This window comes from Labrus bergylta, chromosome 16, assembly GCF_963930695.1.
Source record: "Labrus bergylta chromosome 16, fLabBer1.1, whole genome shotgun sequence".
Lineage (NCBI taxonomy): Eukaryota > Metazoa > Chordata > Actinopteri > Labriformes > Labridae > Labrus > Labrus bergylta.
This window is the reverse complement of record NC_089210.1, coordinates 7,179,481-7,204,564: the sequence shown is the minus strand read 5'-3', so window position 1 is coordinate 7,204,564 and position 25,084 is coordinate 7,179,481. Positions and strand designations below refer to the sequence as shown.

General features: G+C 42.5%; 1 protein-coding gene across 4 annotated transcripts; it reads left to right on the top strand.

Annotated features, from left to right (window-relative positions):
- Positions 1-1,263: 1,263 nt before the first annotated feature.
- On the top strand, positions 1,264-25,008 carry epn2 (epsin 2). Of its 4 annotated transcripts, none has more exons than XM_020649573.3 (10): positions 1,264-1,487; positions 8,900-9,629; positions 10,646-10,800; positions 15,390-15,502; positions 16,002-16,106; positions 16,541-16,658; positions 18,589-18,741; positions 19,013-19,105; positions 20,863-21,102; positions 21,392-25,008. In XM_020649573.3, the coding sequence occupies exons 2-10, from the start codon at positions 9,202-9,204 to the stop codon at positions 21,733-21,735; spliced, it is 1,749 nt and encodes a 582-aa protein (XP_020505229.1). In that variant the 5' UTR covers positions 1,264-1,487; positions 8,900-9,201; the 3' UTR covers positions 21,736-25,008. The 4 variants fall into 4 exon arrangements, with proteins under 4 accessions (XP_020505229.1, XP_065820555.1, XP_020505231.1 ...); XM_020649575.3 differs by having other exon boundaries at positions 1,265-1,487; positions 19,013-19,042; XM_020649576.3 differs by lacking the exon at positions 19,013-19,105 and having other exon boundaries at positions 1,265-1,487.
- Positions 25,009-25,084: the final 76 nt, after the last annotated feature.

Below are 25,084 nucleotides of genomic sequence, written 5' to 3'. Positions count from 1 at the left end.
ATAATCTCAATGCTCTGGGAAAGAAGTGACTGTCAAGCTCAAAATCACAACAGTGAGTCCAAATGTAAAACAGGGGAGAGTTTGTGGTGTAGACAGAACAGATCTAGCCTAAATTCTGAATTGGGGTGTCACCTGTGTACGCCTGCAGCGTCAAACAGGTGTGGCTTTAACAGCAGACGAACTTGTCTAATCATGAATCTTTACACCTTAGTGGGAAGCAGACAAATATGAGCTACAGAATCGCTCATTATTCAGCTCCTAGGACTAAAGTCTACTTGGTGCAGATAGTCTACCATCACTGTGATAGGCTAAGTATGTTATAACCAAAAAAAAAAGGCCCAGCCTGTTGCACGTCTATCCTGAGAACAAAGTAGAAATAAGGCAGTTTGAATCAGGCCTGCACTGTTGTTGTTGTTGTTGTTGTAATATTACCTGGGTGACATTAGCGTAGTTTCTATCATACAAGTAAGGCAAGGCAAGGCAAGTTTATTTATATAGCACATTTCAACAACAAGGCAATTCAAAGTGCTTCACACAAGACATCAAAAAGCATCATGACAGAGGAAAGAAAAGAAACATTACATTTGTTCTGTTTTTCTTTTTGTTTTGTTCTGTTTTTCTTAATAGCTCGATTGGAGTATTTTTTTGTATTGTCCGTTTATTTTATTTTATTGGATTTTGCATTTGTTAATGGTGAAGAATGGGGGTAGGACTTGACAAGCCTAGGCTTCTTCCTATCCCTTTTCGAACGAGTCAAATGTGTATTATATTGAATTATTATTTTTATTTTCATTTTATACAGATTTGTATTTTTTTTTCATTTGTTTATTCATTTTCATCTATTTTTTAATCGTTTGAAATAAAGAAATAAATAAAAAATAATAAATAAATAGATTAAATAAAAATAAAATAAAAATCACTGGAATTATTAAATCTAAACATATGTTCAAAATTAAAATAATTCAAATGAAATTAATTGAAATAAATAAAGTAAAAAATATATTTTTTAAAAAGAGTTAAAAGTTACAGTGCACAGTTAAAAAAAAAAAAAAATCTTATTAAAGCTGTTTAATGAAAGGCAGCCGCAAACAGGTGAGTCTTCAACCTGGATTTAAAAAGAGCTGCAGTTTTTTCTGGGTGTTTGCTCACAGATAAAGTAAAGAGGGGCTCCCTCCCTGGCAAGCAAAAAACAGCCTTGGTCACACCCTTATCTAGCTTTCCACCCTCCCGCTCTGCCCGCCATGTTCTCTGGAGGAGGAGGAGGAGGAGGAGGAGATACGTGTAGCTTGGCTTTAGCTGGATTAGCATTAGCAACACATAGCTTTGGCGGAGGCGCAACAAGCACTCAGAAAACGCCGAAAGAAGTGCACTCTTTTTTTTTTGAGGTGGGGGTGTTTTTTCTTTGGACTTGGCTGAACTTGTGTGTGGGGTTTTTTTTTTTGTCAGTGGACTTACAGTAGAACCTGACGGATCACAACAGATATACGGTAAGGCTTTCCAACACAGTCGAGTTGTTGTTTTTTTTTTCCCTCTCCGGGGTTTTTGTCCTGTAATCCGGCGATGTCTCCACCGAGCACCCGTCTTCAAATGCTAACTTAGCCTTAGCATGCTAAAGGGCTGTTTCTGGCACAGGGAAAGAAAAGTACGGGAGTGTTGAGCTCACTGGAATCATCCTGTAGCTGAATATCTCGCATGAGCTTAACTGTGGAATCAAATAATGTAACCCCACTTTTTGTTTTTTAGTGTGTCTTTGAGTCACTGAGGGATCAACAGTTGAGCTGCGGCGTCGCTAGCTCGGATCTAACTTTTTTTTTGTCGACCCCAAGTTTTGTCCTTTTTGATAAAAAACAAAAACATGTTAGTTTGGTGGACAGACAGCTGCGATTTAAACTCGTCTTTTTTAAGGGGGGGGGGGTTACAAAGCGTGGTAATGAATACTTGTAAGGGCAAACTGTGGTTGTGTTAAACACTTTTTTTTTTATCCGACTTCAGCAGAGGTTTCTCAGTTAGCTTATTTTGGCTAACTGAGTGTAACTACTTTGCGCTGCACTTGTTATAACGATAGCGGTACCTGACTCTTCTCCAGGCCCGCTTCTCCTCTGAAGTATCACCTAACAAAGATTTCCACAACCGAATCAGGTGGTTTTAAGAATATTATTGTGGCAGTTTTTTCATGGAAACAATCGTTAGCCACAAAGCTATGTTAGCATCAGTAGAGGAAACGCCGTGATTTTTTTTGTGTATTTTTTTTTGTTAAGATGTTTGATTTGCTTTAGTTTCCTCTTTTGATTGCCTCAAAGTCGACGACTAACATTTTTAGGTTGTACTTCTGCAAGACATCCAGGTGCTTATTTTTTGTTTTAGTGCAATTCTTTCCAGTCTGTTTTACTCATATCAGTCAGATAAGTCTGCACAATGTGTTTGGAGATAGATCCAGGGCTGTGACAAGGTTTCTTTATTTGTGTGTGTGTGTGAGAATATATGTTTTCAAATATGAAGTTTTCATTCAGAGCCACTTTGAGTCCACCTAAACGTGGCCTGAGATAAGGGCAGGGCTTTGTCTACAGCAGCAGGTTATCCAAACACACAATATGAATGAAAAACACAATATTAGCAAATCTAAACACAATATAATATTAAATACAAAGTAAATAAGTACTAGAAATATCAAAACTAAGAATGTGTATATATACAACAAGGATTTACCTAAGCATTACTAGTCTTAATTGGAAGATTATATATGGAAGATTGAATGTAAATGTGCAAAAACAGAGTTGTAAATGGACAGTATTGACATAAGTTAGAAGTGCATGAGTGCAGACATATTATAAACAGAAACTATACAATATAACGGCGAGTAGACGGACAAATGAAGTGAACATGAGTGCAGGGATATGTGCAGAACAACAGAACTGATGGGAATTTCGTCTCTTCGAAGTAAACCATATCACCTGGATCTGCTCACTTTAAAGACCCATCTCTATTACGTTTAAGTGACTTTCATTTAGCCGTACATTCTTGGTTTTATAAGTCAATCAAATCCAGAAATATTTTTGACCCGTGGATGTTTTCTGTGCTCACATATCCCTCTGTTATGAGTGACTATTACTTGTTTAATGATTCTGAGCCTTATCATTTGCCGTCTACCACACCTTTTCATTCACTTTGGTATTAAATACTTATATTCAAAAGGCAAAGAAACAGACGGGGGCGCATTTGTACTCAGTCTGTCATATTAAGCAACAGATGCATCATCAACATCCTCTTCACTTCCCTGACTTGGTTTCTTGACCGACAAGGGAGGACAAAGCAGTGACGACATGCCAATAAGAGGGTGTCTTATCTTCTTATCTGCGGTGCTTTAGGCTTGATGAACAGCATACCTTACCTCTAGAAATGTTAAGGCCATTTTAAGGCTTTTGGCAACACATGTTTACTATTCTTGGGTTAGTCTAGATAAGATTGGTAGTTTGGCTTTTAGGCAGTGACCTAAATATTCCAACAACAGGTGAAAGCCATGATAATTCTGTGGTTGAGCATTTTATTACTGATATGGTGCTTTTTTTTTTGTGACACACCAATGCAGCACAGAAAAAGAACATTTGGTGGTGAAGGAACCAGCTGGATGCCTTAATGTCCCGCTGTTGCCCATCCCTCTCTTTCTAAGACACCATGAAACTGTCACACACACTCACTGTCACACACATACAGGCATTGTGCAAGCCGTCTATCTCCAGATCAGCTTTACTCTCTCTGTATGTAGGTCTGGCAAGGTAGACCTGTTCTTTGTGTGCTGCCTCTCAAGCCTTAAGCTAATCACAGTTTGCTGAGGTCCTGCCAAGACACACCCAGATACAGGCATAGGTATGTTGTGTTGTCTTTTTTGCACCTGACCATTCAACTGTGTGTAGTTCACGGTCCTCTTGACGGATCAGACCTCATGTTACACTGTTGAACCCTGACAAGGCAGATTCACTTAGGCCATATTAATCCTTATCATCCTCTATTATCAAACTCTTTACTGGCATCCCAACAATGCAAGCACTGCAACATCTGCTGTTTATTCTCGGCTGAGCAAGATTTGAACTTCTCCATTGATGTGGTTCTTTAAGATATCTTTGTCTCGCTGATTATCTGTTTGGTTTTTCAAACTGTCATGTCAACAGATGATGCTACCATTTTTTTTTTTTTTTTTTTAAATCTATGTTGTTAACAAACCTGGACATTTAGGTATCACATTTTTTCTGTTGTTTTTGACATGCATGATAGGGCCGCTTTAGTATCCGCTCCAGTGGCTGCGATGTGCGAGCAATATGCATGAAACTATTGCTGAAATACACCACAGATGCAGAGATCAGCCTGCAGTTCTAGTCTATTTGCACCCATTTTTAGATGCCTCTCGAAAGGAAATGATTTACAGTTCAGCAAGGGGATTTCACCTGTTGATAAGGGCCACCAAAACACAAGGTGCATTCATACATTCTTGAAATAATTGTGCATTCTTGCTTTCTCTGGCTTTCTTCGTGCAAGAGGGTTTGCACTGGGCTCAGTTTTGTGGTTTTTTTCATGTGAAGTTACCCAAAGTGCATTGAAAACCTGGGTGTTTTTCTTTTGAAGCATAATTTAAAAATTTTTTTTTTAAATCGTCAAAGATCCCAATATTCAATTTTAGTTCTGCTAGTCCATTCCAGGACAGACATGATATGAAAATAATGTCATTTCCCCAGTGTCTTATTTGGTTGAAACTGAATCCCACGGTCGGTTTTAGTTTGTTTTTCTGATGTTGCACGTTATAGTTGCATTAAGATTCTCTTCCCTCACCTTCTGGCTGACTCTGGATTAAAGCCAACTCTTTGGTCACAACATACATGTGTGGTTTGTTGCGTAGTTGCAGGGGAATGTCAGAATTCTAGTCATGCAAAAGCGTCATCAGTCCCTTAGTGTTTTTGGTAATAAACACCACCATGCCAATTAAAGAAGTAGGTTAATTTATAGTGCTTGAAATAGAATATGCATGAAGATGTCTTTTACCTATTTCCTTTCCCTATACCAATAATAACAACAACTAGACTTACGCAGTGGTTGCTACTGAGTGCCCCCCAATACCAAAGTGATAAAATAAATGTATTTTGGTGGGGAAAAAATGCTGACATTTACAATGTTTGACTTACATTACACTTGCCACTAACACTACAGTGTTAATGTTTCTACTTAATTATCTGCATGAAGTTGGGGTTAGCTGATTTGACGATGCAGCAGGACATTTGTGGTCAAAATTCACTGCCAGCGATTGGGAGGGGGTGATGACGTTTGACTTTTATATTCTGCGACTGCAGTGCAAGAGCTTTACATCATGTACTTCCTCCTGAGACCCCACTCACCGTCTGATAGGGTTAGCCTCCCACTGTTAGGTCGATGTGTGAACAAGCAAGCCACAACAATTTCAAAGGCAGCCTGCCTGAAGTTTCTAGACATTTTTCAGGAGTGTATATGTGAAAACGGCTAGAGAGACTTGAGATGGATTCACACATTGACATGCAGAGAGCAGCAGATGATTGCTGTTTGGGTTCATCTAAAGCTGCAAAAAGTACACCCTGAACTAATAAGATGGCGTAATGGCAGTTTGACGAGAAAGACAGGCTCGGTCATTCACATATAATGAACCTGCATTTCTCTTCTCTGGGTCTTTTGGCCTGAGTGATTTAAGCACAGAGGCACTGAAGGAAGGCCGGCTGACAGAGTCTCATGGTGGGGGGTTGTTTCCGGGGGCGTAAAGGAGGTGTGGAAGGGACGGGATGGACGAGACAGACTCTCCTCTCTTCCTCCTGTCTGCCATGGGTGAATAGTTGATTATGGGAGCAGATGTGTCATTAGTTCTGAGACGTATTCATGCGGATGCAGGCCGAGGAGGAGGGTGGTGGCGGCGGCGGAGGAGCCTTAAGATGGGGGGGGGGCCACTCTCCACAGGAATCACATTTCTTTAGTGAATTTAAGGGATGTGCAAATTTGTTTACTGACCCCCTCCACAGCATATATATCCTCACACTCCTCATTTCCTCACCTTTGTTATTCTTACCAGCTGTCTTGCCATGGCAAGAAGACTCCAGAAACAAACACATACATACCAAATTTAACCTTGAGTCACCTTTTACTCTGTTCCTCTCTTCATGAAAACACTTGGTTGTGGGGCCTGTCCATGCACGCTTGGTACAGGGATCAGATTACTCAACAGGGTAATTTATTGTGGGACTCCCTTAGCTTGCAGTCAGATGAGCACTAGGCACAGAAAGATGCCAGCAAACCGTAGCTGCTGATAACGTACAAAATATCACATTTCTGTTCATTTGCTTTTAATGTGAATGGGTGTATTAGTGCCAAGTTGGCTGAATAACAAAGCAAAGGAGTACCAGGATCAGTGTGGGCCTACAACACCAGCTGAATGTGGGGTCGGTCATTGGCTTATATGCCAGTCAGTGCACCAATCAGATACCGTAACAGATAGGGTATCGATGTGGAAATGTATATCCTCAACCCTGACTTGTGATACCATTATCGAAATGCTAGTAAATAAGAAATACAGCGCTTTAAAAATATTTTCCTGCCAATTTCCCCCATAGCATCACTACTATATGATCCCTCAGGGTTGCACTATTGACATGAATGTGGGTAACATAAATCAGAAGTTAATTGGCCAAAGAAGAAGTTGACAGTAGCATAAAAGAAGACGGCGAATAATGTCGGACAGCTGTGAAAAGAAGTGAAAGGATAAAGCACGATTGGAGAGGAAATGACGCCAAATTGTATGTCATCTGAAATTATAGGACTAACTTGCAGTAAATCATCACATCATCGCTGTATCGTGATCTCATTATCAGGGGTCACACATGGTCTTTGCCAGGGGTTCTCAACCTTCTTTGGCTTGTTACCCCACTTGGACTTCACAATACTCTGGTGACTCCAGACATCCAAAACACAGATTGTCGTAAAATATTTTTTCTTTTGTGTTATTGTAGACAGAGGAAGAAAGGCGTGGATGACATTTCTGCACAATGAATGACAAACAGAGACTCTGAAACTGGCTTTGGCCTACAGTAGTGTGTATTCACTATTTTTTTTTTATATACACTATATTTTTTTATTGATCAATAAATACACATTTCAGGCGACCCCCATATGAATTCCAATGCGACCCCACGTGATCTAGACCTCAAGTACACATGGGGTTGGGACCCCATACATGCATATGTGTTCAATATCGGGATAAGAAGCTTTATAACACTTTAAGAATTTAATTTTGCAGCATAATAGACATTTTCTTTCCACCCCATAAAAACACACACAGTTGTGCACTTTTGCTCATCAGATAAAAGCCAGAAAATAATACTCTGTTTTCATGACTTCATGTTGCATGTGAAACTGACTTCACGCTCAAGTGAGCTGTAGCTGTGTAGGTCGCACAGCTGTGAGTCTCCACACACACACACACACACACACTCTTTCCGTACTTGTGTGTGTCGACGCTGAAGTGATTAGAGGCTGGGCTGCTGATCTGTTAGAACCGGGACAGAGGAGTCATCAGTCTGTCGTCACCAGACTGGAAATGGTCTTTCTCCCCTGCCACCCACCCAGGACTGGAAACACATTGTTACTCAGTCATCGCTCTGTCCTCTTTCAGTATCGGATGTTAATTTATTCTAGTGGTGTGAAATTGAAATAAGTAAAGCTGGAGCTTAATAGCCTTCACATAGTCTTCCTAATCTCCCTTTTAACCTGATGATTAAGAAAAAATAATAATCTGGACATAATTATGAAAGATTGTACATTTTGAGAATATTAAGGTACGTTAGGTTGTATTTTGAGTAACTAAAAGGACAGTGTAATGGAGTGTTTTTAAATCAATTTGATCTGATAAACTGGCTACTGAGTTAAGAGATGTTTTAACGGCAGTAGCTCAGTCTGGGAGGACTTGGGTTGGTAACGGGTTAAGTCCCAGTTCCGACCAATTCTGGAAATTGGTCTGGTAGCTGGAGAGGTGCCAGTCCACGTTCCTGTGCACTACCGATGTGCCCTTGAGCAAGGCACCAACCCATCACCTACAACCAGCTCAGGAGCGCTCGTGGGCAGCCCCCTCACTCTGACATCCCTTCTTTAGTGCTTGTCCACAGGATCCTGTTTGAAATTCCCCTTGCAGGATCAACAAAGCGTATTGTCTCACTTCTTCGTTTATTGATATTGTTGCTCTGAACCTGTAAAAATAACTCTTTCTCTTGTCATTGGTTTCCATGTTCTCAGTTCTCAGTAAAACTAAAATCTATGGTTCAGGTTACTTTCCGAAACACACGTTAGTGTCATTAATTACTTCAACACCATGTCATGTAATCTAGAATTGAGTCAGATTACTGTAAACATGGTTGAGATAAAAAAAAAAAAAAAAAATAGTGGAAACACGATTCATCATGCTCACAACAGCCTGTCCCAGCCTCTTAAATAATGACGTCTGTACAAGTGCATGGATGGAAATGTCTTAGCGAAGTATGAGAGTATGAAACGCATTGTTTGTCTCGTTTCAAAAAGGAAGTCCGCTACAGCTGCTTTTAAAAATACAAGTTATCGTCACAATCTCATTGTTCAGGTGTTGAAAATGTGACTTATACCCAGAAGTCATATAATTTAAATCACAACATGGTTTAGCGTGTGAAGGAAAGGTGGAGCGAGGCGGACCTGAAGTTGACCGAGTGATTAATCAAACACTGAGCTTTTCACACTTGAAAATAAGGCGGTGTGTAAGTGTTGATCCTTAAGTTTGGCTTATTGCAGCAATTTAGCTCTTGTCTTTGTACGTAACCTTTCCTGAAACTCTTTTCCTTCCACTAATCTGTCATGTGTGTGTCTGTCCTAGGTGATGGCGTGGTCATGTGTGCAGCCGGGGCTGTGTGTGTGGAGATGGTTTTAACAGACGCTGTTTTGGAGGACTCAGGAACACTGCACTGGCCTGGAGAAGCCTCTTAAGCAAACACACGCAACACACACACCTGTACAGAAGAACATTTACACACCACTGCCGTGCCTTGAGAAAGGACACAGGCGCACAGAAGCAAGCAGGCACAGATTGCCCCCCCCCCCCCCCTACCTGTGTGAGAGTCTACGGTGTGTTTTTTTTTTTGTTTTTTTTTGTCCGTCTGTCCCATCTCCACCGCCACCATGCCGAGCGGCATCCGGCGGCAGATGAAAAACATGGTGAACAACTACTCTGACGCAGAGAAGAAAGTCAGAGAGGCCACCTCCAACGACCCCTGGGGCCCGTCGTCCTCGCTCATGTCCGAGATCGCCGACCTCACCTACAACGTGGTGGCCTTCAGCGAGATCATGAGCATGATCTGGAAACGGCTCAACGACCACGGCAAGAACTGGCGCCACGTCTACAAGGCGCTCACCCTGCTCGACTACCTGATCAAGACGGGCTCCGAGCGGGTGGCGCTGCAGTGCAAGGAGAACATCTTCGCCATCCAGACGCTGAAGGACTTCCAGTACATTGACAGGGACGGCAAGGATCAGGGCATCAACGTCAGGGAGAAGAGCAAGCAGCTGGTGGTGCTACTGAAAGACGAGGACCGCCTCAAGGGAGAGAGGTGAGAGCTCTGGAAATGAAATATGAAGAGATACACAGTGTTTGAAAACGATAACAGACACTGGCGTCATCTCCTCTTGTAGAACATGACTAGTGCTCTTAATGTGTCACATTTAATCATAACTAACAGAGAAGAGAAACTGTGAATAAAATCTTATACATGGCTTTTTCCACTTTGATCAGTCTGTGGCTAGAAACTAAATAACATGATGTATCAACAGTTCAGATCATTCTGTGACCACAGTTACTTAAAGCAATGTCACATGAGTGCTAGAGCTGGTGTGATAATAATCGTGTGTTCTGATAATTAAATTCAACAGCATGATGTCAAGTGTAACATTGTTTTTATACAACATACAGTTGCAGCACAAAAAATTAGAATATCCTGGACAAGATCTTTTTCTCAGGTAGTTTATTTGAAACTGTGAAACTTAAATTTAAGGGATATATGATCGTTGTTTACTGTGTCACGTTCTTCTTATTGGTTGAATCTATTGGCTGCCTACACTATGTTGCACTGCTGTGATTTAGTGATGTGTAAGGGTACGGTTTGGCTGTGGAAACGCAAGTAAGATCAGGGTTTACCTTACCAAACCGTACCAGACTGTACTGAGCCAAACCGGGGCTTAATTTACTTTTTAACATCTCACTCACTCATTTGAATGGGATTGTACCTGAAGATTGACAGCCCTAATGCCTACCACTAGTCAGAAGTGCAAACAAACTAAGTGCACTTGAAATTGGCGATGTGTTTGTCAGGAATTCTGAAAGCTTGAGTTATTCAACCCAGTCTTCTGTGGTTTCATATGAAAATATCGCTGAATAACTGAATTTATGTGAACAATTGTGTTAGAGATTATACATGCACTGGTCTTCTACTTCTGCAAGGGCTCCAAATTTGCTTTTATACCTTCTGCTTATTCTTTCCTTTTTTGATGCTACAACATAAGAGTCTTGACTTGAGCCAAGATTTCTCATATTCTATTTTGTGTTTTTTTTTTTTTTTTTCCCTGCTAGGTCTCAGGCTCTGAAGACCAAAGAGCGCATGGCCCAGGTGTCCACAGGGAGCAGTCAGATGGGTTTTGGCCGAGGCTCATCTCAACCCAATCTCTCCACCTCATACAGCGAAGAGTACGGCAGGTCGGAGGGCTCACCTGCGTCCTATCACGGCTGTGAGTATGAGCTGATTGCTACCACACAAGCTGCACACACAGGACTTACACAGGTCTCGTTCTGCATGTTCAAACAACCCGTGTCATGCAGAATATTTTATATTGAACTTGCCGCGGGATCAATACGGTATCTATCTGTCCATCTATCTCATATATCTTGTCCTAGTTGTAACTTTGGCCTACATCCTAAAAGCCGCCCCTCCCCCTGCTCCGTCTCTGGCCTGTAGTCCCGCAGTAGGGCTGCATTCCTCAGCACACACACACACACACACACACATACACACACACAGAAGAGGAAGCAGAGCAGATTCCCCCCCCCCCCCCCCCCCCCCCCCCCGAGCCTCTATCATCCACATGACAGAGGAATCTGCTCCTCTTTGCACTGATACACTCACTCCTCCAGAGAGACAGCAGGGGAGGCTTGCAGGAGCACACAGTGACAGAGAGATACAGCTAGACCGAGATAGCAATGACATATATCTGATAAAAAGAAAGTTAATGGGGAAAAAACATTTTCTGCTCCAATCTACACAACACACAAACCATGCACACACACGCTAGCACGCACATACACAATCCTTCTAAAGCCCCTTTCACACATGCATTCCTGAAAACTTCTACGAGATTTACTGTGTCAAAGCCATGTGTAATTGGATGTACATGCATGCAAACATTTTACTAGGCGGCTGGCAGGGCCAAAGTTGGGAATGAAAAATGTGTCCGTTTGCATTTACATGTAGCTCACTATGTCAAATTCGGGAAGCATTTTCAGGAGTTTTGTGCACGTGTAAAAACACCATCGCTGTCAGACGCACGACAGAAAATCAATGTTTAAAAGCGCTTTGAAAAGATAATAAAATCTTGAGGCGATTTCACTCCAGCAGGCAGTTTGTTTCGGAGAACAGCACCGTGGTGACTTACGCAACTTCATCAGATGAAGTTTCTATTCACATAAGTGATTCTGGAGATAAGTCTTAATTGCTAATGTGTTGGAAATAATCGAATTTGACAGAAAGGTGGAGTGTGAGAGTTGAAAGACACAGAATGTGGTAACACAGAGGGACGGAGTGGAAGAATGGAGTAGTTAAAATGAAAGAATGAACCTTGGGGCCTCCTTTCCTTTACATCCCCTGACCCCCGGTCCTTTGTACACTGCAGGGTGGATCTGTGTCTGTGTAGTTTCAGCCCGAATCTGTGTCACATCTCTGAACCTGTGGCTCCAAATTCTTGCATGCATGTTTTGCTTTAATGTGCGTCTCGGAGGAGGAAGCTCCTGCTGCTGAGTCGTTAGTTTAGATAACATAAAAAGGTAACCGGCCTATGGGAGCGAGGCCGGAGTGTCAATGTAGGCGTTGCCAGGCAGAATTTTTGGGATTCCAATCTCACTTATTGTCCAAACGGGGTGTGATGGAATGAGCATGAAAACGTTTTCTGTTAGTGTTGAAGTTCATAGCCCAAAGACTCTGAAAGGGTCTGAAACTAACTGAAATACACTTCATGACATTATTTTAATTGTCAAATATTCCACATTTTCGTTCTTCAGTTTTTATTTTGCTATACTGTTCCATCTCTGACGTGGAAAGATCAACATGTTTTGTCAAAGAGATTTAAAAACCATTTTTCTTTCTCTATATCATTTTATTTGGTTACTTTTCCAACTCAGTATTTCACTTCAGCTGTATGAAACTAGTATCTAACCCACACGCACCTGTGTGTCTGTTTACTTTCATTAACCTTTGTGTCTGTGGGTGTGCAAGGCCCTTCATCTGTATCCTTCAGCTGTACTTCCCCTGATGTTTTTGAGCCAATGGTACTTGTGTGTGGTTCAGTAATGCCTTTTCATGTTCTGAGTAAAAGTTGACATAGTTGAGTGTTTTCAAAGACGAGCTCAAGGTCAGTAAGTAGACTTTAAGAGATAGGATCCTAGTTCAGCAACGTACACGGGAGCACAGACAAATATGAAGAATAGGAAAATTATTTTTGTTTGTCAAATCTTTCAAAGATTTAGTTTGTTTTGTCACTCAACAGGTTCCTAACAGCTTCTTGATTCGTTATCTATTGAGAGACAGAGTGTCTGCAAATGTGGTTCATACCCTGGAATAACAATTCTCAACATTATCGACTACATACATCTACCACAGATGACAACAGTGGCCATTAATACATTTCACTTTTTCCAAAGTGTTCTCTCTGTAATACGCTCAAGTGTGTTGGATTGTAGCGTACACTTGTTTTAAAAGCACCTCAGCTCATCAGCTTTATCAATAGGGTAGAAAGAAACAGGTCTAGACTGTGCTCTTTGTTTTATTATCTACAAAGACTCAACAATAACAAAACAGAGAGAGACAAACAACAACAATAAATAAGAGATTTATAGCTACAATGCCTTTTTATAATGGTAACAGTATGTGTGGAATAAGCAGGAACAACAATGTAAGATAACACTGATCATTTGCATGTTAGCATCAGTAACTATAATGATACAGAAATGAGGTCGGCTGAATTTTGCTCAGGGATTCTGATGAACCATAAATGGTATATTCCCACGGTGGCAGGCAAGAAAGAAGTGTGTTTGAGTTGGCTTTGAGTTTTGTTTATTGTCCTTGGGACATGCTGTTTTCACATTTTGTTCTGTGTGTCATTTCGTTGTCAGTTTAGTCTTTCTCGAGGCTCTGTGGTTTAAAACTGTTTCAAGATAGGTGGACGATGTGACTGTTTGAGAGAGGGGTTAAAGGCTGGTCTCAGCTTCACCCTGCCTGTTTCTAGATTGAGAGAAGGTTAGAATCAGCATGTCCTACATGGTGACCACCGTCGTTGGGCTTCAAAATTTCCCTTCAGTAAGCGATGGGTGATGTCACTGATTGTATCCAAGTTGAATACAGTCAATGAGAACTATACTTTTTTCTCTGCGGACTGGCTCTGCCTCTTTATATACTGTAGTTTCTGTCTCTCTGGAGCTGGATCAATTTTACACAAAGAAACAAGTTTTGCAGGGTTACATTGTGTCTGCTTGTAGATGATGATTAAGGCAAGTCTATTGTCCCACCAGCTGGCCAAACTCGCCTTTACCCCGGGTACTTTGAAACACTTTCCCCTGGGACGGGTTAATCTAAAACATGGGTTTGAAAAGGAGCAAGTTTGGGCAGGAAAGCAGTTAAGACTTATCAGTTTTTGTAGAAAATGCATGTTAATGTCTTCCTGGTTATGAGTCATGCAGAAATGTGTCTGCTATTTAGCTTCTCAAGTAGTCATTTAGCCTCCCCTTAAACTGTTAAAAGAAATGTAAGAGTGAGCTTTAAAGAGTTATTGGTACTTTCTCGCTCTCTAATATCAACACCGTTATCGGCCCCAAAAATAACATATTGGTCGGGCCCTAATTGGCTCCCATCAAAGAAATAAGAATATTTACTCTGGTGTTCATTCATATCTCATTAACTTGACATCTTCGACATACAGTTGTTTTGACCAGGCGGGTCGATTTCTGTCAAAATGTTTGAAGTGACACAAGCCACCAGTGTTTTCCCTGTTTGTGTTAGTTATGTTGTTTTAGTCGCTGCTCTAGGGTCCTGCAATATATTTGTCTTGATCCATTTTGCATTCAGAATACCTAAAATGATGTGACATAATAAAGAAGATCAACATGACTTGATGAGCATTGCGTAATTGGAATTTGGGAGTGTCCACATAAGCCGCAGAGCATTTCGTGACTGGTCCTAGTTGTTTTTGGCGGCAGAGAAAGATGTGAAGAGTGGATATTTGTCAGGAGGAATGAAAAAAAAAAAAGAAGAAGAATGAGAGGAATTGTCGAAGTTTAGATGAAAAGGAAAGTCTTGTTTGATTAACTTCTTTTAGGCACACCTTTCATAGTTATTGTTGGAAAGTCTTAAGTCAGAGACACGGGGGGTTGGGGGGGGGGGGGCTGCGGCTCAGTTGATAGAGTCAGTTGTCTCTCAATCGGAAGGTTGGGGGTTCGATCCCCAGCTCCTGCAGCTATAGGTGTGACATTTGGTGTTAAAGCGCTTTGAGTAGACGGTAAATTGACTTGTAGAGCGCTTTTCTATGCTTCCATCACTCACTCACACACACACGCACACATGGTGACGCAGACAAGGTGACATCACAGACAGAAAAGTCCAGAGTAGATGATGCGGTGATGTCAGTGTGCGTTACTTGGCATCAATTATTACACCACTAACACAGCAGTCACTTTTTTTAAATACACTATGAGTTTAAGAGCACACCCTCACATACCTCAGTGAACAACTTTAAGTATTGTATCTTTTACAATAAAAATATGGGCAGGGAGGGGTGTGTGCGTGTGGGGTGGGGTTGTGTGTGTGGGGTGGGGTTGTGTGTGTCTGTGTGCAGTATCTGTGTGTACGTCTGGGTGCCACATGTTCACATCTAATCCAATTAGCTGAATGAACCTGTCATCCTCCACAGGCTCTCTGAGGGCCTCTTCTGTGATGATGATGATGATGATGATGATGATGTGAGAGTCCTTTATGTGATAATATGGATGTTTGTATGTGCTTTGGTTTAGCCCATTTGGCAGGGATGTTAACATGTGTTCTGTGTCGGTCCCTCAGCCACATCCCCAAACGCAGGTTCAGAACTGGAGCAGGCCAGACCTCAGACCAGCGGAGAGGAAGAGCTGCAGCTTCAACTTGCTCTAGCCATGAGCCGAGAGGCTGCAGAGCAGGTACATACACTCACAACACATGCTACACATGTTATTTGAACACCTCATTACCTTGGTTTATTTGTGCAAAGAAATCCACCTTTCAACTTTAATGAGAATAAAACCATTTTGACACGCGCAGAGTTGACCTGCTGGTCTAGTCTGCCAGAAGTAGTAGAAAAGAACCTGTGCTGAGATCTGATCCACTTTGCTGTTTTGGCTTTTAGTCCTTTCAATAAGGGAGTTCTGAGCTGTTTTTGATTTTGTTGAGGATTCGGTGTTGCAGCTTTCTTTTTTTGTTTTGCACTTCTGATTGTGACGTTTACATGAAGCACTATATTCTGATCAGACTATGATTCTGAGTATCAGTGGTGCATATAGCAACTGTTTGGCACTATGCTCCGTTATCCTCATCAGCTATTGCTATATGACTTGTAAAGAATTGAATCGTATTAAATTGAAGTATTTGTATCGTAATGAATACAACCCACATTCCTGTGCTCTGGGTGTGTGTGTTAAGGAGGACCGCATCCGCAGAGGGGACGACCTGAGACTACAGATGGCCCTGGAGGAGAGTAAGAAAGGAGGCTCGGACTCTGCAAAACTACCCAAGAAGAAGAAAGAGGTAAAACACACAGAGTCTCGAGTGACTCAGTTATCCCATTGTTATCACCATGCTCCTGAAATAGTCTCGAGTCTCCTCGTCCTCGTCTGTGTCTGCTGCTTCAGGAGCAGAAATGAAACCTCTAACTGGCAGCAGGCTGCCTCATCGGCTCATCATTATTCTGCCTGAATAACGGGGCTGACTGCAGTCTGAGGACATGCAGAGCTAAAGTGATTCTGCGTTTCAGCTGCGTGACTATGGCTCATGTTTTTTTCTATAATGACAACTGTCAGTATGTATGAACTATTTTCATGCTGGAGAGAATAATGACCAACAGGCAGATTGTCCTTCCAGATGATCTTTTCTACTCTCCTATTTTGTCCCCTTTTTTTCCCCGCCTTCTTTCCACCCTGTCGCTCTCTGTCTTCCTAATCCTCTCTCTCTCCGTCTTCTAGCCTCAGTCGTCTTTGATGGACCTGATGGATGTCCCAGAGCCTGGGGCCACTGCTGATCCCTGGGGTGCTCGGGGTGCTGCTGCAGCGGCACCATCAGAGGACCCGTGGCAGCCTTATGGTAAACACACACACACACAGGGATGTATGCCCTCACTGGAAACGGTCACAAGGAGAGCTGCACAGAATGGTGAAATTATCAATAGTTTGATGATGATGATACAAGGTCTGTTGATTTCACATTTGATTGAAAAGAAACAAATCTCTGGAAACAAACAAGATGCAATCAGATCTTTAAGCCAAAGCTGTTGTAAGGAAAAGATGACTGGAAGTTGATTGAATAGAGCTGCTGCTGTTATTGAAAACAAAGCAGTGTATCAGATAGAGACTGCAAACTGTTATTTTCTGATTGTTTCACAACTGATATGATCTGTTATCACCTATCTATGATCTCTGTCTTTTCCTGCCTGCTCTGCCCTTTGTCACACAAGCAGCATTGAATATTCTTCTTGACACAGCAGACTGGTTTTTTTTCACATGACCTTTTTTTCATCTCGACACACGTCTTTTAGAGTTTGTCACACACAGAGAGAGACCAAGAAGATTGAATTTAGTGTTTCATGTAAGGAGGTTGGCTGGTAGCTACACAGCAACTTTCCATTGTGGATGAACAGAAATGTCCCAAACATAGTCGAAAAATAAGAAATTGGAGAGAGCAGATTCTCTGCAGATACACACTTATAGTAGATAATATGCAATTGTGAGGGAATATTTAAAGGTCACATATCGTCCTGATTTTAAACCAGTTTAGATAAGTCTCAGAGCTCCCTCAAACATGTCTGTGAAGTGTCTTGCTATAAATCCACTCTCCTATAATGTATCATGCCTATAAACCCCTCTATTTCAGCCCTGCTCAGAACAGGCTGTTTCTGTGTCTGTAGCTTTAAATGCAAATGAGCTGTGTTTGACCACGCCTCCTCTCTGGAAGGGCTTGAATGGCTCGACTTTTTCGCACCATGCCCTATTTGTTTACGGTGAGAAGGCATACTCAGACGGCGGAACAAACACCTACCTGTGGGAGTGTCACCCACCTGGGGGAGGGGTTACTGCCCTTTGTGATGTCATGAAGGGAAAACCTCCAAACAGCCTGTTTGCGCACACATTTTGAAGAGTGGAGCAGGCAAAAGACGGAGAGGACTTTTCTCATAATTGGGGGGTTTGTAGACAGACTATGGACACATATTAGTGTTAGAAAAATATGATCAGGTGTCTTTTTTTCACAATATGTGACCTTTAATAGAAGTGTAGTCTTAAAGGAGTCTGCTACAGACTGTTTTTCAATGGAATTGAGATATTATACTTAAATTTAGGTTAAGATGTTTCAGGTAATTGCTACTCATTTTGCCTTAAATTTTATGAACAATTCAAATGTGTGGGAGTGTGTTCGAGCGCTGTGTGTATGTTATTAAAAACAGGATTAGGTGTCTAGGATTTCCGTTCTTAAAACATGTACTCATAATTTGTGTTTTTTTTTCAGTATGGTCGTGGAGTTTAAAATTCAGATTTAGTGACTAATCCTAGTATACACACACTGACTGTCTTTGTTGCGCAGTATCTGTGTGAGCGGTCTCTTTTTTTCTCTGTTTTTGTTGTTTGTGTGTGTGCATGATGTCTCGGCCCTCCACCTGCAGCTCGTAGGACTGTGACTCTTTGTGAAATAGGAATGCTGCTCCACTTGCCCAGCAGCATTACTGCACAGAGAGGAGAGGAGAGGAGAGGAGGGGTGGGGGTGGGTGGGGGGGGATGTTAAAGGAAGATGCGGTGAAGAAAAAGTAGTGTGCTGAGAAAGGAAGAAGCTGTCGGGAGATATAGAAGAACTTCAACTCAGAATGGCTCATATCAAATGCATGCTTGCTATTTTACCTCTATCCTGCTGTCTTCCTCTTCCTCGGCCTCCTCCTCTGCCACTTCCTCCTCTTCATTTCCAATCTGAATCCATGCAAACCTCCCACCCCCTCCCCAACGATGAACCTCTCCCCTGCTTCCCCCAGGGTCTGCCCCTAAGCCAGCTGCCCCAGTGGACCCATGGGGCGCTTCTCCTTCTGTCCCACCCATGAAGAGCACTGATCCCTGGGCATCAAACTCCGCTCCTGCTTCTGATCCCTGGAGCTCTGCTGCCGCCCGCCCTAAGACTTCGAACGCAGGTGACCACCAGGGAGATGTCATCATCAGTCAATCGTTAGGGCCTTTACAAAAATGTACCACCACAACTTTACCTCCACACAGAAAAGATTGAAATAGAGATCTGTTGTTTGCATGCTTTCACTTGCTTATTGTATTCATCTCCCCCTTTTTAGTTTACCAATGAATCCACACTCATTCACGCTTGTGTTGTCTGTTTCCATCCGTCTAAATGTCTTTATTTGGTTGTGTTTTTTTTTTTTTTGTCTGTGTGTATGCGTTGTCCCCTTTCAGGTAGCTTTGACCTGTTCAATGCATCCAACGGTACGTCTAAAGAGGACTTCTCTGAGTTTGACAGCCTGCGCTCCTCCTCCTCTGTCCCCACTGGTACTCACCCTTGTCTTCGTCTCTCTCTCTAATAATGACACGGAGTCTGTGTTTCTTTGTTTTTGTCCCCCTCCCCCCCCCTCCTCAAGTGTCTGAAATAGTTACCCGTCTGCAAAATAGAAGTTTCAGCGGGGGCCACAGACACGTGACACATTGTCTTGTCTATTTTTTATGTAGATGTCACCAGACGTGAGCAAAGACTTTTAAACAGCAGGAGTGTTGATGCCATCACATGCTGCAGGAAATCACACTGAATTGAAAAAAAATAAAGAAGGTGTTTGCTCCAGTCTGGTCCCATATCAGTGTGGTGTACTCTAATGCTGCATTTAATGTACGTGGTTAAACAATATTAGACCTGTACCATCCAGTTTATTGAATCCCTCCGCTGTGATCTAAAGAAAAAAAAAAAAAAAAAATCACTCAAAGGGTTCCAGTGAACAGTCTGGCACAGGTTTTAAGTGTTTTTTTTTCCCTTACACGTGGTGAGGTTGGCTCTTGGGGTTGGGAGGGGGACACTGGCGTCTGGAGTTTTTCTTCCAGTTTAACACAAACATTTCTGATATATTCAAAGTAACAAGGAACAAAAACAAGCGTACAAAGTTAGTCAATCTTTTGCTGGTGCCCTTGTTACTTTAGTACAGGCTTTACATGAGCATTAAGCTTTAGTAATTAGAATATTTTCTGATAGCCATACCAGTATCGTAAATGCTTCCAAACCTGTCTAAAAAGCAAGATCAGACATGAAGATATACTGACATGATAAACACTGATCACTTAACTTAATTTAACCTGAATAAAATCCAAGTTTGACCCAAAATCGATCCCTAGTCTCTCCAAAACAGTAGCCGACACAGCAAGCTGAGCTTTACTCCCTTCATAACCGTGTCATGGTTGTAACTGGTGACCACTTTCCGACTGCAGTGCTAGCAGGAAATGTTCAATTTAACAATTAAACGTTTAAAAAAAAGAAAATCTGTTTCTTTAACTCTTCAGAAGAAACAAGAGCAGCAGGTCTGAGGCGCTCCAAACTCAAGCTTGACGTTTTGCCGTCTTCCATTGTTTATCATCCCTGAGGTGTTTCATCCTCTTCAAAACAAATGTAAACAGATGTTAAAAAAAATCAGCGTCCCTGCAGAACAAAGTGAGAGATTTGTGTCAAACAAATTTCCACCATGCAGAGTAGCGATGGATTCCTTTTTTCCATTTGATTAGCCTCATTGTTTTGGCTTTGCTACATCTCAGTTTTGGTTTGGACGAGACCGTTCCCTCCTTTGACATTCTGTGTGTGTGTTTGTGTGTGTGTGTTTGTGTGTGTGGCAGCTGGCATGCCAGGTTTGTGAGTGTCCCTGTGCGAGTGCATTAATGAATGTCTCTACTGCCGTCTAACTGCTGCTAGAAAAAACAGCCAGACTGTCTGGCTCTGATGTGCTCTCAGAAAAGCATCCTCTGATCATTTTATTGCATCAACTCTTCTTAATTTCCCGGTGACTGTGGATGCTCACGTATCTGTGGGTGCTGCGTTTGGTTGTACTGACATGCTAGTGACAAATCAGCATAATATGACACTCATATTTTCAATACCCACGGAAAGTCGGCGCTCATTTCTGAGATGTAATGACGCCTTCAGGTGACAGCTATGTTGGCAACACTCTTTCTATGTATGCAAGAAGTCTCAGTGTTCTAACATTTCTGTCTCCTCAAAGAGATTTTCAGTTCCAGCTACTCATCGGTGAAATACAACCGCTCTCTGTTCTTAGGTGAAGGGGCCATAGCGTCCTCAATCCCCTCCCAAGTCAGTCTCGCCAGCAGCGGCAGCCTGGACCTCTTCGACCCACTGCCCTCCTCCATGTCCAGCATCACAAACCCGACCAGAAAGACTCCGGAGTCCTTCCTGGGTCCCAACGCTGCCCTGGTCAATCTGGACTCTCTGGTGACCAAACCAGCCCAACCCGCGCCCATCATCAATCCGTTCTTGGGTTCCACTGGTGCGCAAGATGGTATGTTAGAGTATCTTATCTAATATTAACCTTTTTTAAAAAACTAAATGCAAAGACTGGCTATTTTAAGGAGGTAAATTAAGGAATACAGGATAACACAAGTATAGATACGATAAAGAAGTGTGCAAGCCTAGCCTGGGAGACTCACTTATCTGCACAGTGAAATGCTGAATCATCGCTCTTGCGTTGTCTTGTTGAGCTTGAATTTGGAAATTGCCAATATAATAATAGAAGTGTTAATCTGGAGCCAGAGTCCTGTAGCTGTAATTCTTTACCCGTCTCTACCCAGGTGGCTCTGCTCCAGCTCAAGCAGCCCAAGCCAACCCATTCCAGCTGAGCCAGCCCGCACCTCCCACCCTCAACCAGATGCGGGTCAGCCCCATGCTCTCTGCCTTTGGCGGCATGGCCGAGCCGATGAACCTGGCCTCCTTGCCCGCTCAGCCCATCAGTATGGTCCCCCTGGCAGGCATGGCCCCCATGGGTCGCTCGATGCCTGGGATGGGCGCTGTCGGAGCCAACGCCGGGATGACTGCGGGGATCCCAGCCTCCATGTCCATGCCGCAGCCCCTGATGAGCCTGCCGCCACAGGCCGGGACGCAGCCCACTGGAACCACCAACCCCTTCCTTTTGTGAGGGCGGGGAAACTTGCACCAGAGTACACCCCGCACCCCCCCCCCCCTTTTTTTTTTGTTTTACCTTCTTTTTCTTTCTCTCTCTTCAACTTCGGCTCCTCAAGAAGCTTCAGAATAAACAAGGAGATGTCTTATCCCATTTCTTACACCGTAACCAACTCCTCACCAGGTCCTTGTCCCGGCCTGGCCTCCTCCTACCTTAACACACTCCCTTACTCCTCCCTCTCGTCTTCTCTAAATGCTACAAGCTGCCTAGTGCTGTGTGTTCCATACTGATCTGACAATGACGTTGATGACCACAAACGGTTTGCATCTGTCTACAGACTTACAGAGACACCGTGGTGTTTACAGTTTTTTTTTTTTTTTTCTCCCCCCACAGAGGCGAGAAAAGGGCACAGTCTCTCCTCCCTGTCCTGCTCACATTCACTCGCCCCCTCTCCCTCACTTCTCCCGTCTAGGATTGCTCCTTTCTTTTTTTTTCCCCCCCCTCTTCTTCTATGGTGGGGGGACAGGAGATTTTGACTGTACTAACGCCAGGATCTTTATCTCTTCACTAGAGCTAATCTTTTATAAGCCCTGTCAGCTGGTTTGTGTGTGTGTGTTTGTGTGTGTGTGTTTGTCTGGGAGCAAGCGAGTGCACATCTCAGTACTTTTACACTGTGTATATTCCAGTGGGTTTCACTCACACACACTGGAGTAAGAATGAGAGATGGACAGATGTGTTTTTACTCTTGGTGTGTGTGTGTGTGTGTGTGTGTGTGTGTGAACGTGTGTGTAACTAAGCAGGGATTTTGCACAATTTCTTTCTCCTATTTTCTTCTTTCCTTCTGCGACTGTTGGGCTCACCGTTACACCTTAGCTAAGGGAGGGAGACGACCACACCGCCTCTGCTCTTGGTACCACTCAGTCACAACTCTCGCTTGGTCAATTCCCGTCAACTTGGACCCTCTTTTTTTTTTTTTGTGTGTGTGCCCGTCCCTCCACAGGAACTTCAACCAAGCAGGGGGTTTGCGGGATAGACTATGAACATTATCAGAGGAGAAAAACCCCTTGAACAAGGGGTTGCAAGCAAACGCAATTTTTGTTTGTATGTCTGTATGTGCTCATGCACTGTGCAGCAGGCATACTGTTAATGCTCAGATACTAACAGCTACATGTTGGTGTCTCTGTCAGTGAGTCCTCCCCCCCCCCCCCCCAAGTGTGAGTTAAGAGGAAAAAGACATGAACTGTGACGGCATCACTATTTAGCCAGCTGAACATAAGGATGCAGAAAGGCATCATGGGACAGTTTTTTTTGTTTAGTTTGTTTCTAGGTTCAAAGGGAAAGAGGGTGGGCTGTGTGTGGGTCTGAGTGTTTGCGTGAGAGATACGTTTAGCTTCCAAGTGTACTTTAATGAGAAAGTGTTTCAGTCACTCCACAAGTGGGGAAACAAAAAAAAAAAAAAAAAAAGCAATTTAAGTTTCTGAAGAGCGAGTCAAAACGGGCGTTATGTAGACATCCGCAGCCTTAACTGTGTATGCGTGTGCAACCATATACAATCACAGTGTTCCTATGGTTTAAAGAGCATGTTAGCCACTCGGCACCATGAGCAGAGTTTTACCTCTGAGTGGATTTACGGGGCTAATCTCTCGACAAGAACATTATCTGGCACACACATATACTCACACGGGGTTATTCCAGTATCGGTCTTTTGATAGCACAGGGAATCCTGCAGCAGAACACAGCTGAACATGTCATGTAAACAAGCAGTTGTTTATTTTGTTACTATTTTTGGTGTTATTTACACATTAGATGTAAATCCAAGCCTTTTTTCTTTTCTTTTAGAGTTTTGGGGCTGTGTAATAGCTAAGCCATGTATCATTGTCGATCTCTTTTTACGCGTTTCCTTTTTTGTTATTGTTTTTTTTTTTCACCCTGGGTTAGGCTTTTGTCATTCTCTTCTCTTTAGAAGCACAACTCTTACCAAAGTCATAGCGACTGATTTCTGAGGATGTCATAATTGGAATAGTTTTGTTAATGAAAATTCATGACTCCATTGTTAAAATTTAGTTTTTTTAAAATATGTATTTTCAGAGCCCTTTGTGCAGAAGGTCATGGAGGAAAGTGTTACTTTTGGAACATTTAGATATCAGAACATTTACTGACAACAAGCTAAAATTTTGGTGGGTTGGTTAAATACAGACGATAAACTGTGCCCGGTGCAGACCGCTCTTCTCTGTAGCCCGCTCTCTTCAGCTGTGATTATCACTGCCAATGTTATTACTGTGGAGGTTTTTTTTTCCTTCTTCTTTTGGTTTGAGTTGACGCCCTCTCCTGGTGTACTGTGGTATTGTAGCTACATTGCGGGACCCATGATATTTCCACTAAACACAGACCTTCATTTCTCTCAGGCAAAAGGAGGGGCAGCTCCATCTGTGTGTATGATTTTGATGATGCTGATGAAGATGACTTTTATGCTGGGGGGGGGGGGGGAGGTGGTAAATGGACGTGACACTGACTTGCAAACCAGCATACATTTTTATCTCAACTAAATATATGCAAATATTGGCGTTTGGAAAAAGAAAAAAGATCGTCAACGCTTGATGTGTTTTGCAAGGTTAGATTTGCTAATAAATGTCGTGCTAATTGAAATGCTACTATGATTTCTGGCTAAGACACACGTCACTCTCTCACTGGCCTTGATTTCACTCCAGTGATTGTTGAAAAGGTTGAGGTAGCGATGCATTGAAAGGAAAAAAAAAAAAAAAAAGGTTGAAACTTTTACTGTCTCTAAAACAAACTCAGCACTCCTAAGCCGTCAGATGACACTGAAGTCAAACAGTTTTTCACAGTCGTTGCTATGGTGCAGTGAAATGTGGCCTGTGTAGCGAGCTCCTCTGCGTGTCTCCATGTATTTGCTATGCTTTTATCACGAGGACTAACTGACCTGATGGACTGTCCGTCTTTATATGCATAAACAGCCTCCTCTAATCTTTTCCACGTCTGTCTATTTACCCTTCTCATAGTACTGGGAGCAGGCTGCTTTTTTTATTGGATACATGCTCAACCTGTTGGCATTATAACTGTATAATATAATTTATCATTTGTACTATTGTAACATACTGTTCCTCTGTATACCTTATTATTCTGTGTAATGGGTTTTTGTAGGAAAAGTCACCGTGGTATTTTAACGGCATCTAAACAAATGAACGCAGCAGGCCACACCCTGTTGGATGAGGACGACTGTAGCTGCATCGGTTCAAAAATAAAATGTGTATCACTTCAGCTCTGTAACTCCAGTGTGCGTGTGTTCTTGTATTTGTTGTTGTTGCTCAGTTTATTCAGCTAAGTCCACAGTTATTTAAAAAAA

Bases quoted from the DNA above. Each gene is read 5' to 3' on its own strand.
- epn2 (XM_020649573.3), top strand. From the start codon at position 9,202: ATGCCGAGCGGCATCCGGCGGCAGATGAAAAACATGGTGAACAACTAC. The intron at 19,106-20,862 runs GTACTCACCCTT...CTCTGTTCTTAG, and splicing joins CTCCTCCTCTGTCCCCACTG to GTGAAGGGGCCATAGCGTCC. The intron at 21,103-21,391 runs GTATGTTAGAGT...GTCTCTACCCAG, and splicing joins TTCCACTGGTGCGCAAGATG to GTGGCTCTGCTCCAGCTCAA.